The sequence below is a fragment of the Garra rufa genome, chromosome 21 (assembly GCF_049309525.1).
Source record: "Garra rufa chromosome 21, GarRuf1.0, whole genome shotgun sequence".
Lineage (NCBI taxonomy): Eukaryota > Metazoa > Chordata > Actinopteri > Cypriniformes > Cyprinidae > Garra > Garra rufa.
The window spans coordinates 33,456,635-33,473,160 of record NC_133381.1 but is presented as its reverse complement, the minus strand read 5'-3'; the positions used below and the strand labels follow the sequence as shown (position 1 = coordinate 33,473,160).

The following is a 16,526-nucleotide window of genomic DNA, read 5'->3' as shown; positions in this document are numbered from 1 at the left end:
TCGTTTCCCAAGCTGTAATTTCCAGCAGTGTGACTGAGCTTTGAAACGACGCTTGAGTATTAAAAATGTAATCAATATAACTCACTCGCTGAAAAGCACGAACCCCTTGAAATCCTGAATTAGAGACGAATGACGTTTAACGGGAAAACTAAATACTTGCCGCTCATCCATCCCTCGCCCATGGACAAACAATTTTGATATAAACATGTACACTACTTTTCAAAAGTTTTTTTTTAAAAAGTGCTTTTATTCAGCAAGGATGCATTAAATTGATTAAAGGTGTCAGTAAAGACATTTATAATGTTACAAAACACTCCTCTTTCAAACAAATGAGGAACCTGAAATAAAAATTATTCCAAGTGTATTACAGGTGACATGTGAAAATCTGACTTTTTTATGTTTAAGTGCTATTATCGGGTTCTTGGTGCATCTACCAACCCAGAAAATGTGAAAAAGGAACTGTTTTGGTAGGCTTTTCTCTGCAAGCATCTGAAAAAATGAGCTGCTCAGATTTTGTTCCCTCCATGAGGTAGAAAGCAGATCGTACTATAATATTACTGCCCCTTAATCTGCACATTTTGTTTTTGAAAGCGACAACAGTTTAGCAGTTCTAACGCCATGGCAAAAAAACTGTCGTGTTGTTGGCTGCCCAGGCGAGAACATAACACTATTTTGAGTCCCAGCCTCAGAGGAGACAAGAGAGTAGTGGATTTATTGGTTTATTTACTGTATATTACACTGCTGCCACACAGATCTAATATAAACATGCAATTTCTTTCCCAGCTGTTTACCTTCACAGACATAACCAACTGTTTTTGTAACTCCTGTGTGTTTTTAACATAAACTTGTGTGTATTTGACTGTTTAAGCGCAATAAGACATGAAAGAGAGTTTAGTACTTGTTAGTACTAGTTTAGTGCGCTCAGAGAACATTATATCAGAAGTTTGAACTAATATGGTTTAAAAAACTTGATTTCAGACTGATAGACATGATGATCAAAATCAAACATGTTTTTAGCATAGTATTTGAGGTACAAGCTGTAAAGGCACAGCCCTATTCTAGAAAAGGGGGCGGGGAGCAGCAGCTCATTTGCATTTAAAGATGAATGCACGAAAAGCAGCCTGTTTCTGCTTCAACTTAAAATAGCCATTTTTAAAACGATATAATAAATGATCTGTGGGGTATTTTGAGCTGAAACTTCACAGACACATTCTTGGGACACCCGAGACTTAGATAATCTTGTAAAAAGGGGCATAATAGGTCTTCTTTAACACTTATAATAAGAAATGTTTCTTAGGAAACAAATGGGGATATCAGAATGATTTCTCAAGGATCATGTCATGTGACACTAAAGTCACAGGAATAAATTACATTTGTAGGATAAACAATAGCTATTTAAAATTGTAATAATATTTCACATTACATTATTTCATATTGTATTGTTTCATTAAAGGGTTGGTTCACCCAAAAATGAAAACAAGCCCATTATTTACCCACCCTCAAGACATTTAAGGTGTATATGACTTTTTTCAGTCGAATGCAATCAGAGTTACATTAAAAATTGTTCTGGCTCCTCCAAGCTTTATAATGGCAATGGGCAGGTGTTTCTCCTCAACAGTCCAAAGCAAGTCTAATAAAGTGCCTCACACGGCTCTGGGGGATGAATAAAGGCCACCTGTAGCGAATCAATGAATTTTTTAAGAAAAATGTCCATATTTAAAACATAATAATCACTTTTCTTGAGTCTCGCACAAACCAATGTTTGTTTACAGGAGCAAAGGAAGCAAAGTTTCTTTACTTTAGTAAAGTCTCCTCTCCTCTAGGCTTATATCGAAAACCTCAGACATTTTTCTTTACAAATCCTTGTTTTGTACTTCTAAGCCCTGTTAGTGCAAACTAGAGAAAAGTGATTATTAAGTTTTAAATATGGATATTTTTCTTACAAAAACACATTGATTCACTACAGGAGGCCTTTATTCACCTCCTGGAGCCACGTGAGACACTTTTTATTATGGATGGATGCACTTTATTGGACTTGTTTTGGACTGTTGAAGAGAAACACCCACCCATGCCATTCTAAAGCTTAGAGGAGCCAGAACAATTTTTAATATAACTCCAACTGCATTCGTCTGAAAGAAGGAAGTCATATACAACTAGGATGCCTTGAGGGCGAGTAAATAATCGGCTAATGTTCATTCGTGGGTGAACTATCCCTTTAAATTCAGTATTCTTCGGTAGACTTTATTATTGTAGACTTCATTACAAATTCTTAGCCCTAACTTTTGAACAGTAGTGTGTATGTCTATATTTCTAGGATTGTTATATTATAAAACTAAATGTCACGTTTCTGTTCTGTTTTCTGTTCCAATGTGTTTTCTGTTTTTCTATCATTTGACCTAGTTTTCCTGTGTGCCTATACTTAGTTGATTAGTTCCTTTAAGACATTTAAGACATATAACACATTTAAGCCCTGTGTTTCGTCCGGTTTTGTTGTTTGTTTCTGCGGTTGTATTGCATTAACTCCTAATATCCCCAGTGTATTACTGTTAGATTTATTATTAAAGATGTATTGCTTGGATTATTCTGTCGTGTGCACTTGCACGTAACACTAAAACAGTATATTAATTATTAATAATATGTATAATTAATAATTATGTGAATTAATATTTAAAAATGTGAGAGAACTATTTCAAACCTTAAAGGGATAGTGCACCCAAAAATGAAAATTTAGTCATTATTACTCACCCTCATTTCATTCCAAACCTATAAGACCTTTAAAATCAAGATATTTTTGAGAAAATCTGAGAGCTTTCTGACACCTTCAAGGCCAAGAAAGTTAGTTATTTTAGTTTTTTTTGCGCACAAAAAGTATTCTTGTTGCTTCATAACATTATGGCTGAACCACTGATGTCACATGGACTATTTTAACAATGTCCTACTACCTACTACCTGTCTATGCAGAGTCAGAAAGCTCTTGGGTTTTATCAAAAAATATCTTAATTTGTGTTCCGAAGATAAACGAAAGTCTTACAGATTTGGAACAACATGAGGGTGATTAATTAATGACAAAATTTTCATTTTTGGCTGAACTAACCCTTTAAACTGCATAACTGAGATCTCTTGTGATTAATGACTTCAATTTTGGTCTGTTCCTCTAACAAAGCCACTGAACACCATGAATGTAAAGTATTCTAATGATGTACCTTTATAGCAGTGTTGTTTTTGACAACCATCTTAGATTTAGTCTTAGTCTTAGTCTTTTGGACTAAAATGCTTCTTAGATTTGGTCAAATTTTAGTCACTTCTATATGTGATAGTTTTAGTCCAATTTTAGTCGACGAAAAGTCAAAAAGGTTTTAGTCTAGTTTTAGTCGACGAAAAGTCAAAAAGGTTTTAGTCTAGTTTTAGTCAAAAAAAGGGAAAAAAGTAGTCTTTTAACAAATTAATGTAGGTCAGTAAGTATTTTGCTGTTGGGTAGTGTCACTTATAAGTTCTGAAAATAGCAGATCTATAGTTCAACACAATGTGAGCTTCCGGATCGACTATTTTCATCAATAATTACAATAATGAAGGAATGTTTTAGAACATAAAAGACAAACAAGGATGGAATGCTAAAACGGCTTGCCATACTAGTATAGCAAAGAGTATTTAATGCTAAAACGGCTTGCCATAGCGTCAGATACTTTTTAAGTTTTAATTGGCATGCACAAAAAGCGGAAATGTCAAGCATTTTAAACGTCTGACGGACCAACCACTAACATTTTCGTCTATTCTCGTCTCGTCAACGAAAACTCACACACGTCTCGTCATGTTTTAGTCATCAACGAGCCATTTTTATCTCGTCATCGTCTCGTTATCGTCATGAAAAAAAGTGACGTCAACGAAATGATTTCGTCATCGTCATCGTTGACGAAAACAACGCTGCTTTATAGCACAATTTACTTTGATTATAAGCAAAATAAACAGTGTTTCATTGAAGAAAGAAAACAATACAGGTTTGGAACGACATGAGTACAGTAAATGAAGGCTGAATTTCCACTTTTGGGTGAACTAACGCTACATACCCATGAGGAGTGCTCCTTCATCTGGTGCTGGTTGCTATGGGGACCGCTGGCATGACCACGCCAGAAGCAGCTCTGACAAAGCTGGTAGCCATGGCACTGCTGGCAGCGGTACCGGAAACCCATCATGCTCTCACTCCGGCAATACGAACATTCCACTGGATGGAAGACTGTGGGACAGCAGGACAAAGGGTTTCAGACAGTCGCAAACCTCATGAGCCGTATTTTGCGAAGTGAGGTGTCCAGACGCAGTGGGCGATGGGAAATAAGATACAAAAAAACCCACGTACAATCCAAGCCCAGCACGTACCATTCTCTACATTAGCGAGTCGGTGCATGAGAGGTAGCCATACGAGGCACTGCGGGGGTGGATCTGCCATCAACACATCCAAAAATGTATTCAGCAAGATCTTCTTCTGGCAAAGCACAGATAAGACACTCTTAGTGAAAGCCTCTAAAACTCCGAGACAGGTTGAATGAGATCCTGATCGTTTTAAAGGGACTCTTGCTGCTATTTGAAGCAGATTAGTGTACTCACCTGCTGAGGGAAGCATGTTCTCACAGAGTGCTCGGTGTAGCCGAATGACGGCCCCTCGAACACTGCCGTGGGAAGTTTCAAGACTTCCCTCAGGAATTGGTCAAATTTGGCAAAGACCATCACCCCATTTGAGTCTGATATCTGGGAAAATATATCTGAAAGAAAGAAGTGATTCTAAGTTACTGTATATCAAGTCAGGGATAAATATTTAAAGGGGGCATAACACACACAGTTTCAACCAATCTCATGTTAATTGAGTACCTATAGAGTAGTACTGCATCCTTCATATCTCCAAAAAGTCTTTATTTTAATAAATTTACAATAAAAAGATACAGCTTCACGATTTTCTCCGAAAACAGCCGAGCTTCTGGAGGCGCACCTTGGGCGGAGCTAAGCCAGCAAAACCACTAGTACATAAATATACATTAGTACATTTGATGCCGTTTCACTTACCAGCTGCAGTTCTGAATCATGAAAGGGATTTTTTTTATAGCTGGGACCGCTCCATCTTTCAGTATCAAACGATGTGAAAATCCAGCGTTGAACTGAGCCTTGTTTATAAAACTTTCGTCAACAAACACACTTGCAAAAACATCGTTTCTGCCCCCGAAAAACAAACTGCATCTACTGTTGCTGTAACGCTGGTTTCTTCGGGAAGCTAAGCAAGGTTATTTTTGCCTTACAACCAAAACCACACTTCTTTAGAGACATTCTTTCCTAGCAAGTCCCGTGCAGTGCACTGATGGGCGCGCTCTTGGGCTCGCTCTGGTCAATGTGTGCGCGGGCGCGTTTTTCCGGGAGAGCAAGAGCGGTGTCCCATAAACGCGCTGCACTGCTGCAGGGGATTCACTCGGGAAGAATGTCTCTAAAGAAGTGTGGTTATGGTTGTAAGGCAAAGATAACCTTGCTCAGCTTCTGGTTACGTGAACAGTGGATGCTGTTTGTTTTTTCGGGGCATAAACTGAGTTTTGCAAGTGTGTTGGTTGACGAACGTTTTAAAACAAGGCCCAGTTTGACGCTGGATTTGCACATCGTTTGATACTGAAAGATGGAGCGGTCCCAGCTATAAAAGATACCGGTCATGATTCAGAACTGCAGATGGCAAGTGAAACGGCATCAAATGTCTGTGATTTGTCGGCATACGGGTTCTCATCAATCTTTAGCTCCGCCCACGGCACGCCTCCAGGAGCTCGGCTGTTTTCGTAGAGAATCGTAAAGCTGTATCTTTCATTTTAAAAGATTTTTAAAGACTTTTTAAAGATACGAAGAATGCAGTACTACTACTACTACTACTATAGGTACTCAAGGTTTAACATAAAATTATGTTTTTTGAGGCAAGCATTTCAGGATTTTTCTCCATATAGTGGACTTCTATGGTGCCCCGAGTTTGAACTTCCAAAATGCAGTTTAAATGCGGCTTCAAGGGGCTCTAAACAATCCTAGCCCAGGAAGAAGGGTCTTATCTAGCGAAACGATCTGTTATTTTTATATACTTTTTAACCTCAAATGCTCGTCTTGTTTTGCTCTGCCCGAACAGTTTGTTTTTTGGTTCAAGACAGTAAGGGTATGTTGAAAAACTCCCATCTCATTTTCTCCCTCAACTACAAAATTGTCTTATATTGCTGGTTTAACCTTTTTTGTTAGGGGTGTACTTCTGCAGTGAAGTAGGACGATTTTGTAATGATTTTTAAAGTTGAGGGAAAAAATAAGCCAACTGTCTTGAACCGGAAAAAACTTGAGTTAAGGCAGAGCGAGAAGACAAAGTTAAAACGTATATAAATTTTTTTTTTTTTTTTTTTTTTTTTTTAATAAACAATCATTTCTCTAGATAAGACCCTTCTTCCTCAGCTGGGATCATTTACAACTGCATTTGGGATCATTTGAAGCCGTGTTTAAACTGCATTTTGGAAGTTCTAACTTGTGGGCACCATAGACGTCCACTATATAGAGAAAGATCCTGAAATGTTTTCCTCAAAAAACAATTTCTTTACGACTGAAGAAAGACATGAACATGTTGGATGACAAGGGGGTGAGTACATTATCTGTAAAGTTTTGTTCTGGAAGTGAATTTTCCCTTTAATTTACATATTAATTATGCATAATAAAAAAAATGATACAATGATGCTCATCGTTGTGGAGCTATAAAAGAAATTACAAATTTGCATCACTTAAATATACAAGCTGTAACCGATCAAAACCAAAATCTGTAAAACTCATCTGGGTAAAATTAATTATTATTTCTCAAAAACTGAGATTCTCAATGTGATGCACTGAACTTTTGAATAGTGTAATTTAATCAAACAATGCTCAGCATTTTGTATATACAGCTAAAAGACACTTCTAGGATGCAAAAAAAAATTCTTCAAAAAGTATTTCTTTCTATTTTTTGTTATTATTATTATTAGTGTCGAGATGCCTTTTATTAACTTAAGTATTCAGAAAAGATTTTAAACTGTAATGTCATTTTGAGTTCAGTACACCTTATGTACAGAAGGGGGAGCCAAACTCTTAGTGAAACGTTTTGGCATAAAAGTCCTAGTTGTGTATTGCCTCTGAATATAGCTTCAGTAAACGTATTTTATATTATATAACATTGTATGAGTTTACAGATGGATTAATACTGACAGTTTAGCAGACAGAAAAGTGGCAATTTAGCAAAAAGAAGAGTTTGAAATGACTACTTGCATATATTCCAGTACTAATTAACAACAGTTCAGCATGACAGAGCATATGAACTCCTTTTTATGACAGAAAATATGTATTGTGTCTTTGAAACTGCTGAATAGCTGTATAGTAGACGTGATACTCACAACGTAATTTGTCCAGTATTTTACCACCACACATCGTAGCTAGCATTGCCTTCATAGCAAACACCGTAAGTTTCCCATGGCCTTCACTGAAACACAAACAACACATTTTGAGAAGATGTTGTGTTATAGCAATTTTAAGATTCTTTAAATTACATTTAATCTCTGGACTACACAAACTTCATACATTTTTAGCAAGTCTTTTAGGAAATATATGTGTAAACAGAACATATTTTTGACCACATAATGTTAAAAGTGTTATTATCAAGGCCTACAACCCCATAGCCAAAACATCTTATTAGTACTTACTTTTTCTTTTTTTTTTTGTTTTTGTTTTTGGGAGTAACCTTTTTTGTCACACTTCGCACAGGAAGCTAAAATGTCCTCTAGCTCATTTGTAGTGTTGGAAAGTCTGATTCATTTGAGTGAATTGGTTCGTTTGAACGATTCATGTAAATGAACCCGTTCAAAATCGAATCACCAATTTATTTCATTTGTTTAGTTCTTGTGCACCATCTTCTTTGTGTGTGTGTGTGTGTGTGTGTGTGTGTGTGTGTGTGTGTGTGTACCTGGTATTCATCACGTTGCGGGGACCAAATGTCCCCACAAGGATAGTAATACCAGTAGATTTTGACCTTGTGGGGACATTTCTTAGGTCCCCATGAGGAAACAGGCTTATAAATCATGCACAATGAGTTTTTTTGAGGAAGTAAAAGTGTGCACAATCTCCTGTGAGGGCTAGGTTTAGGTGTAGGGTAGGTGTAGGGCGATAGAAAATACGGTTTGTACAGTATAAAAACCATTACGCCTATGGAATGTCCCCATAAAACATGTAAACCCAACATGTGTGTGTGTGTGTGTGTGTGTGTGTGTGTGTGTGTGTGTGTGTGTGTGTGTGTGTGTGTGTACCTGGTATTCATCACGTTGTGGGGACCAAATGTCCGCACAAGGATAGGAATACCAGTAAATTTTGACCTTGTGGGGACATTTCTCAGGTCCCCATGAGGAAACAGGCTTATAAATCATGCACAATGAGTTTTTTTGAGGAAGTAAAAGTGTGCACAATCTCCTGTGAGGGCTAGGTTTAGGTGTAGGGTAGGGTTAGGGCGATAGAAAATACGGTTTGTACAGTATAAAAACCATTACGCCTATGGAATGTCCCCATAAAACATGTAAACCCAACATGTGTGTGTGTGTGTGTGTGTGTGTGTGTGTGTGTGTGTGTGTGTGTACCTGGTATTCATCACGTTGTGGGGACCAAATGTCCGCACAAGGATAGGAATACCAGTAAATTTTGACCTTGTGGGGACATTTCTCAGGTCCCCATGAGGAAACAGGCTTATAAATCATGCACAATGAGTTTTTTTGAGGAAGTAAAAGTTTGCACAATCTCCTGTGAGGGCTAGGTTTAGGTGTAGGGTAGGGTTAGGGCGATAGAAAATACGGTTTGTACAGTATAAAAACCATTACGCCTATGGAATGTCCCCATAAAACATGTAAACCCAACATGTGTGTGTGTGTGTGTGTGTGTGTGTGTGTGTGTGTGTGTGTGTGTGTGTGTGTGTGTGTGTGTGTGTGTGTGTGTGTGTAACATGCTACTTCTTGACTTTCATTAGGTGTTGAAATATAAACATTTCATACAGCCAACTATAACTGAGACTGCTTTGAAGCCGTTGTGTTTACATCTGTGACAATGATGGCTTAGCAGGATCACCTAAATGCTGGATTTTCAAAAGTACTCCACAATAGACTTCGGTTGCACTGTTGCAGTAAACTTTCTTGAACTAATGATTTATTGGGTTCACACTGTTATTGTAGGGTCTTCAACTTGACATGTTTGTTAGATGGCCTCTAAGCTTTTTTAGTCAATGAAAGCTGCGATGGAGTCCAACATGTAGAAGCCACATTCAACTGCTCCTGACACGTCAATGCATTCCGCCATCTTAGAATGGTCAAATCAATAAGTTTTCCAAGATGCAACAACTTTGCACAGTGTCTGGTTGTAAAAACCACCAAGCTTTAAATTTGTAAGGAAATAGGTGAGAATGTATTTGTATTAACCAATGGTAACTTTTTGCTGTTGTGTTAGATAACGCCTATATATACAGTATCATGCATTCTTGTAACTACAGATATATACAGTATAATCATACATGCATATAACTATGGTTGCGGATGCACATGTAACAGTTTTTAATGTTCCAATATGGTGGACAGCTTATGTATAGTACCGCTAGTGAAGCCGCAAATGAGGCATCTATGTATATTCATCATTTGTCAGTTTGAAGATCTGGCTATATTAGACTACACTGCACATGACAAGCAGGGGAAAAAATCTTACAGAAATCATGTACAATTTTAATATTATCCATTTATAAGTCATCTTAAAAGTGACTAATCTGGTACACTCTACATAGGCAGCAACACTGATGCATGAAGAAAATTTGCCTCTGCCTGGCAAAACTGCGGGATATAAACTTTCTTGTTTTATATCTAGTAATTCTGACTTTATAACTCTCAATTGCGAATTTATATCATGCAATTCTGAGAAAAAAATCAGAATTACAAGTGTATATGTTGCATTTCTGACTTAATTTCTCAGAATTGTGAGTTTATATCTCGGAATTTTGACTTTATAACTTGCAATTGCGAGCTTATATCACTTTTTTAAAATTAATTGTGCATTTGTATTGCGCAATTCTGAGAAAAAAAGTCATATTTACAAGTGCATATCTTGCAATTCTGACTTAATTTCTCAGAACTGGGAGTTTATATCTCGCAATTTTGACTATATAACTCACAATTGAGTTTATATAACAATTTAAAAAAAACTGAATTGTGAGTTCGTATTGCACAATTCTGAGAAAAAAAGTCAGAATTACGAGTGTATATCTTGCAATTCTGACTTTAAAACTCGCAATTGTGAGGTTATATCACAATTTTGCGGAAAAAAATCTGAATCGTGAGTGTATATCACAATTCGAAATTGCAAGAAAAAATCTGAATTGCATGTTTTTCGCAATTCGAACTTTATTTCTCGTAATTGCGAGTTTATATCTCGTAATTCTGGCTTTTTAACTCGCAATTGTGAGTTTATTTCATGCAATTCAGAGAAAAATGACGCAATTCTGATTTTATAATTCACAATTATGAGTTTATCTCACAAAATTTGAGGAAAAATGTCAGAATTGCGAGTTTGTATTATGTCAGAATTTTGAGATAAAAAGTCGCAATTACCTTTTTTATTTTTTATTTAGTAGCAGAAACGGGCTTCCAAAGTTAGGTAATCACAAAATGCACAATAGCAAAATTTTGGTGAAACCTTGCATGCACTGTCTGTTGTCAATACTGTAACTATGTACAGTATGAGGCATAGATCACACAGAAGACACTTTCAAACCAAGCAGCTTTCTGTGGGTCAGAACAGTGAATTCATGTGGCCAAAATGAATCTGTTGTAAAATCTGCATGGGGAAATCTTTTACCCTCAATCGAAATTCCAGATGGATTTCTATCGAACTTACTAGATATTGCTTGTGAAAAAAATTGACCAAACAATGATAAATGTCACTGGACTTTTAGAATTTTGCCAAAATGAAGTGCGGTATCTTAGTAAGCAATATAATTAGGTTGCCTACCCTATGGAATAGCCTTCACCTTAGCAGTGTATTTACAATGTCTTGAAATGCTGCCTCCGTAGGCAGCTCACTATGTTTTGGACCAGAGCCTATGCCTTCCAAACACTCACTCTTGTCACGATGCATATGACTCACAGTCCATCAGGTTTGCAGGGACATACTGCCACAAGGGACCCCCTGAGAGAAAAACAAATCTCCCGCTCTAACAACACACCTGTCATAAGTGGCCACGATGAAGTTGAGCAGCAGGCCGATGGACTGCTCCACGTTTATCTGGTGGGTGGTGGGCAGCCGCTTGTTGAGCTGGTAGAAGATGGAGGACAGAATGGTCTCCAGGCGTGACACATTAATCTCGGCATTGTGGTCTAACGTGCTCAACCCATTGTCACGGAAAGCTTCGATCATGTTCCACACGTCCACTAGATGAACTACGACAATAAAAGTACACCAGCGAGAGCATTAAAATACAGAATGGGTATGTTTGTTGTTTTTTATATACAAGTACAAATTTACATGATATACAACCAAAGCAACTTTGTACGTCACAAAATTGTATTTTAAAATAAATAACATGGAAACAGGACTTACGGTTGCATCGTTTCTGAACAAATCGTAGCTTACATGCCGTCCTATATGTTGAGAGGCGAATAACATCAAAGTTTTGTGCCCCTGGAGAAAATGCATCAGTTTTGTTACTTTCACACTGACAAGTCCCTTAAACCAAATTATTATTTACTAGAGGTTGAAATCTTTAGGCACCTCACAATCTATAACGGTTAAATACACACTTGTATGTGTCAAAAATGCCCGTCTTTACAAGTATCCTCCTCTTAAACACAGTATTTTAGGTCTTAAGTGAAAACAAACAGCTGAGAAAGAAAACGTGTAGCAGTGTATTGGATCCAGGCAGCTCTTAAAGTGATAGCAGTCTAATATTCCTATTGTCTGCCATTTAAGTTAACCAAACAACAAAAAGAGAGAAAATCTCTCACTGCTCTGGACTAAATCACTTTTCTAACTTTAATAAGAGGAAATGTATATATATTTAATTTACACAGTGAAGAATATGCCATGTTTTTATACGTTTGATTACTTTATGCAATGTACATTACATTTCCTATTTATTTGTTCTACTGTAGTTTTTTATCCTATTGTTTGTAATTAGTTTCTTATTCTTATTTAATTACTCACTGTTTACTTATCTTCAGTAAGCTTGCGTTTTTCTCTTTAGGCTAGTGTTAGTTTTTTGTGATAATGACACTGGTGACAAGAATTCTGACATTTCTATGGTATCAAAAATCTTAATATAATAAAGACCTTATTTAAAGTAAAACGAACAATATCATGATATATTGTTACCATTAAATAAAATACTCATATCTTGATAAGATTTTGGTCATATTGCAGCAAAACAGCAAAAATGATGCCTTTGTAGAGCATTTGGAAGAGAAACCGTTTTTTTCTCAGCCTCATGTTGTTCCAAGTCCTTGTATGCCAATAACGAATAGGGATCCAAGCTGTCGAGATCTAAAATGACAGAAATCCCCCACAAAAAATGGGATTATCGGTGCCGATATTTTATGTTTATCGGTATCGCTCATTTTCAAAACCGATCAGATGATAAAATAATTTAAAAGCATTTAAAGAAAGTTTTTGTCACAGCTCTTGTTATTCTTAATTTTCATTTTTAGACCAAACATATATATCAGTTCAAAATATTGGTTATCAGTGTATTTGATTTGTAATAATCGGTATCTGCATTGGTCCTGAAAAACACATATCGGTCGACCCCTACACATCACCAACTGCTTGGGGAACTTTTTCACTCTCACACAAAACTCCTGGTTGCACAGATTCCTATTGAAATTACTATATTGCGCCCAGGTAAATTTTGCAGAGAAAATGTGACCTTAAAAGTTTCATAAAAGCAGCCCATATGTGACCCTGGACCACAAAACCAGTCATAAGTGTCAATCATCTGAAAGCTAAATGAATAAGCTTTCCACTGATGTATGGTTTGTTAGGATATGACCGAAATACAACTATTCAAATATATGATCTTTACTTAATTTTCCTAATGATTTTTGGCATAAAAGAACCCATACTTTTGACCCATACAATCTATTTTTGTAATTTTGACTATTGCTACTAATATACCTGTGCTACTTAAGACAGGTTTTGTGGTCAAGAGTCACATATGATTTGTCCACCATTTGTGTCTCGCAAAAGAAAAAAGTCATACAGGTTTGAAACAACATGAGGGTGAGAATTTTGGTGTAAACTATGCTTTCAAAAATGTGCAATCTAAAGGGCTGTCATGATTCCTCAATTCAATTCGAGTACTCAGTTCTTAAAAAATCCTTGATTTAATTTTGCCGATGTCGAGTAACCAGCAAAATACCGGAAATGACGCATTCCATGGACGAGCATTCATGAAACGCATTATTAGACCGTTTTCGAAGACTGCGTGATATATTAAACCCATTTAAAAATTATAATAAAGCATAATACAATTGTGAACCCACATACACTACGATTCAATTAAATAAATGTATGTAATGCAGGTTTAATATATGCGCTATAATTATTTACATGCATGTAGATTATGTACGTGCATCTCAGAGCAACACCGTCCACAGCAAATGCTGCTCCGCACAAACAGTTATCATTTACATGTGTAAAACTCCATCTCTGCATATTGTTGTGAGTTTGGGTTTACTGTAACATTCGTCTGGAAACACAACGTGTGCCATTTCATCAGATTTGTAAGGTAAATCATTTATAAACCTATGCAAACACAAGAGAATACATCAATGTCTTTCTCAATAGAGTGTTTTTACAACGCGTCATCAAATTAGCGGCACTAAATGTAAACAATCCGACTGAACTAAATGAAGCACGAGTTTTGCTGATCATTGCTGCCGAAAATGGTCAAATGTTGTCATGTTTTGGGCTGTCAGACCAGGGACATTTTTTTTGGAGTACTATAGACTGCCAAAGTTGTAACAAATCAAGGAGAAGAGTGCAAAAAACTGTCTGAGGAACAAAAGGCGTTTGTGGGTGGCCGAACTGAACCAGGATTTCTGGTCAGGTAGGTGAAATATTAGGATAATACCTTAATTAATACTCCTCACATGTATCATTACCACCTATTAACTTTGGTTTGTCAAAATATTGCGCCCTTTCTTACTTACTAAGTCCTTCTCTATATGACTTAGCAGCTTCCACGCATTTTTGTTTGGTTTATACAGCAAAAATTAGCAGAACAACATATTCAGTAGTATATTAACCATGCATCCATGCTGTTGCTTACATCAAAGCATCACCAATATGGCCGCACATCTGGGTAACTGACTATATGCTAACTGTTCATCACGATTTCAAAATAAAAGCTCAAACTATAACTCGAGTTTACACGTTTTGATGTGCACATTTTCAAAAAATACAGTGGCTGTAGCATTTCTGTCATAAAGAAATGTCCAAATATTAAAGATTAAGTGGACATTTGAATTTAATGTTGTTTAGTCAATATTAAAGGATTAGACCACACAGTGAAGTGTAACAATCTTTTACAGGCCTTTGCTATAATGCATAATGTACACTAGTTCTATTATTTGTAATACATTTTGTATTTTAAAAGTTTTGTTCAATCAAACCATATGAGTACTTACTTTTGATATTTTATTTGAACCAATTATTATTGCCTCATGCTATTATATATGTATTTTAAGTAATTGTGTTTACTTAGGTCTATACTACAACAAATTACAATTATCCAAGTACTCAATTAATCGTCAGAATAATCGACCGATTACTCAGTTTCCAAAAAAACAGCTCTAGTAATCTATGACATGCACAAAAATATTTTGAGCATATAAAGCAACTATGTGACATTTCACACAGCAGTTGTACTTGGGCCATCAACCTGGTTCTACAATTTCCTCAAAATCAGTTTTGCCTTCCAACCTGAGACACTAGTTTGTGGCAGTCTATTGCCCTGTGGCAGTGAAGGGCGAATAGATTTCGACAAGGCCTCTGTGCATGTGTGCGGTGCAATGTGCAGGAAACGTAGTTAACTCTGAAAGCAACTCACTCATCTCCATGAAGAGCTGCCTCTTCTCCACCATGGACTTGCTGCTTTTACTCCCCTCTTCAATCATTCTACACAACACACAAAAAAAGATCCATTTAATACCACAGCTTAAACACGGCCTCATTACGATGACACAACTCACAATAAACAGCAAAATCACAAGATAGCATTTGAATTAGTTATAACAGCTATCTATCTATATATGCGTATTTCCACACTCCTTTAATCGACAGACTTTCAGAACTCTCTCTAGGATCTTTTGCAAACTCATGGTGCATATCTTCAATCCACAGGAAACTCCTTAAGACTCTATTACTCACCTGTCAGGTTGGCTGGGACTCAGATAAGGTGATGCAGAGGAACCAGGAAGCTCCTACGAAAGGAAAAACATTGCGATGTTGACATCTGGGGAAATACCCCTCCCCCCAATCCAACCCACACACAAACACAAAAATAAACCCTGGAATAAATCCCCCGTTCATAAAAGGGCATTTGAGTTCTCTTGCTCTGTGCTAGCGCTGATTATGTACGACAATAGTGTCTGCACAGACTGCATCCTGCGAGCTAATGAAACAAGAGCCGCTAAGGAACCACTTAATAGTGACAAGGAGAGAAGGAAAAGGCAGTGAAGGAAAAATTCTAAGTATAATGACATGCATATTATACATTACTAGTACAAGTAACGTGTAGAGACAAAAGAGCGATGAGAAAGGAGCTGCTAAAGAAGTCACATGAAAACAATATATATATAATAAATATATATGAGCAACACAAGTTATTACTGTTATGTAATTGTAGTGCTTACATCATCACCATTAAAGATTACATCAGCTGTTAACTCATATTTACTTGTCACTTTCATTGGTGGAAGGAATTATTATTAATCATAATCACTTCATTGAGATCATCTCTTCTGATTCATTCAGTGATTCAGTGACCTTTTCTGCAGGTTACATCATTACGCCAGTAAACTGTTATACAGCAAACTCAGTGATTCATTACAGATAAAAAACATCACAGTAAGCCACAAGTAATCCATATGACTCCAGTCCATCAATTAACATCTTAAGACGTGAAAAGCTGTCATTAAGGGATATTAACGCTAAACCATCACATAATCCGTAATAATGCTTTCTACAGTGAAAAGTTCATCCGCTGTTGTCCTCTCACATAAGAATCTCCTGACCTATTTGTTTAAAACTGTTTGCACTTGGTGTACTTGATCTGTGCGTATTTCTCGCCTGATTCAGGTGAGATGACTTTGTGTGGTTTAACCTCTCACCCATTCACCGCAGAGGATTCATTGGTGAGAATGTGATGTAATGCTAAATTTCTCCAAATCTGTTTCCAGTGCTGGGTAGATTACTTACAAAATTGTAGTTAGCAATGT

The 16,526-nt window shown here is 36.7% G+C and overlaps 1 protein-coding gene across 4 annotated transcripts in view; it reads right to left on the bottom strand.

The window, feature by feature from the left end:
* Positions 1–16,526, bottom strand: part of dtnbb (dystrobrevin, beta b) — a 75,960-nt gene that overhangs the window by 55,063 nt on the left and 4,371 nt on the right. For 3 of the 4 annotated variants that reach the window (XM_073826516.1, XM_073826515.1, XM_073826513.1), the window contains exons 2-9: positions 15,457–15,509; positions 15,137–15,204; positions 11,632–11,712; positions 11,258–11,471; positions 7,410–7,495; positions 4,600–4,754; positions 4,372–4,477; positions 4,065–4,231 (exon numbers count right to left, since the gene is read on the bottom strand). In XM_073826516.1, coding sequence (XP_073682617.1) covers positions 4,065–4,231; positions 4,372–4,477; positions 4,600–4,754; positions 7,410–7,495; positions 11,258–11,471; positions 11,632–11,712; positions 15,137–15,203 — 876 coding nt within the window. In that variant the 5' untranslated portion in view covers position 15,204; positions 15,457–15,509. The remainder of the gene's footprint in view (positions 1–4,064; positions 4,232–4,371; positions 4,478–4,599; positions 4,755–7,409; positions 7,496–11,257; positions 11,472–11,631; positions 11,713–15,136; positions 15,205–15,456; positions 15,510–16,526) is intronic. The other variant, XM_073826514.1, reaches the window with a different exon arrangement.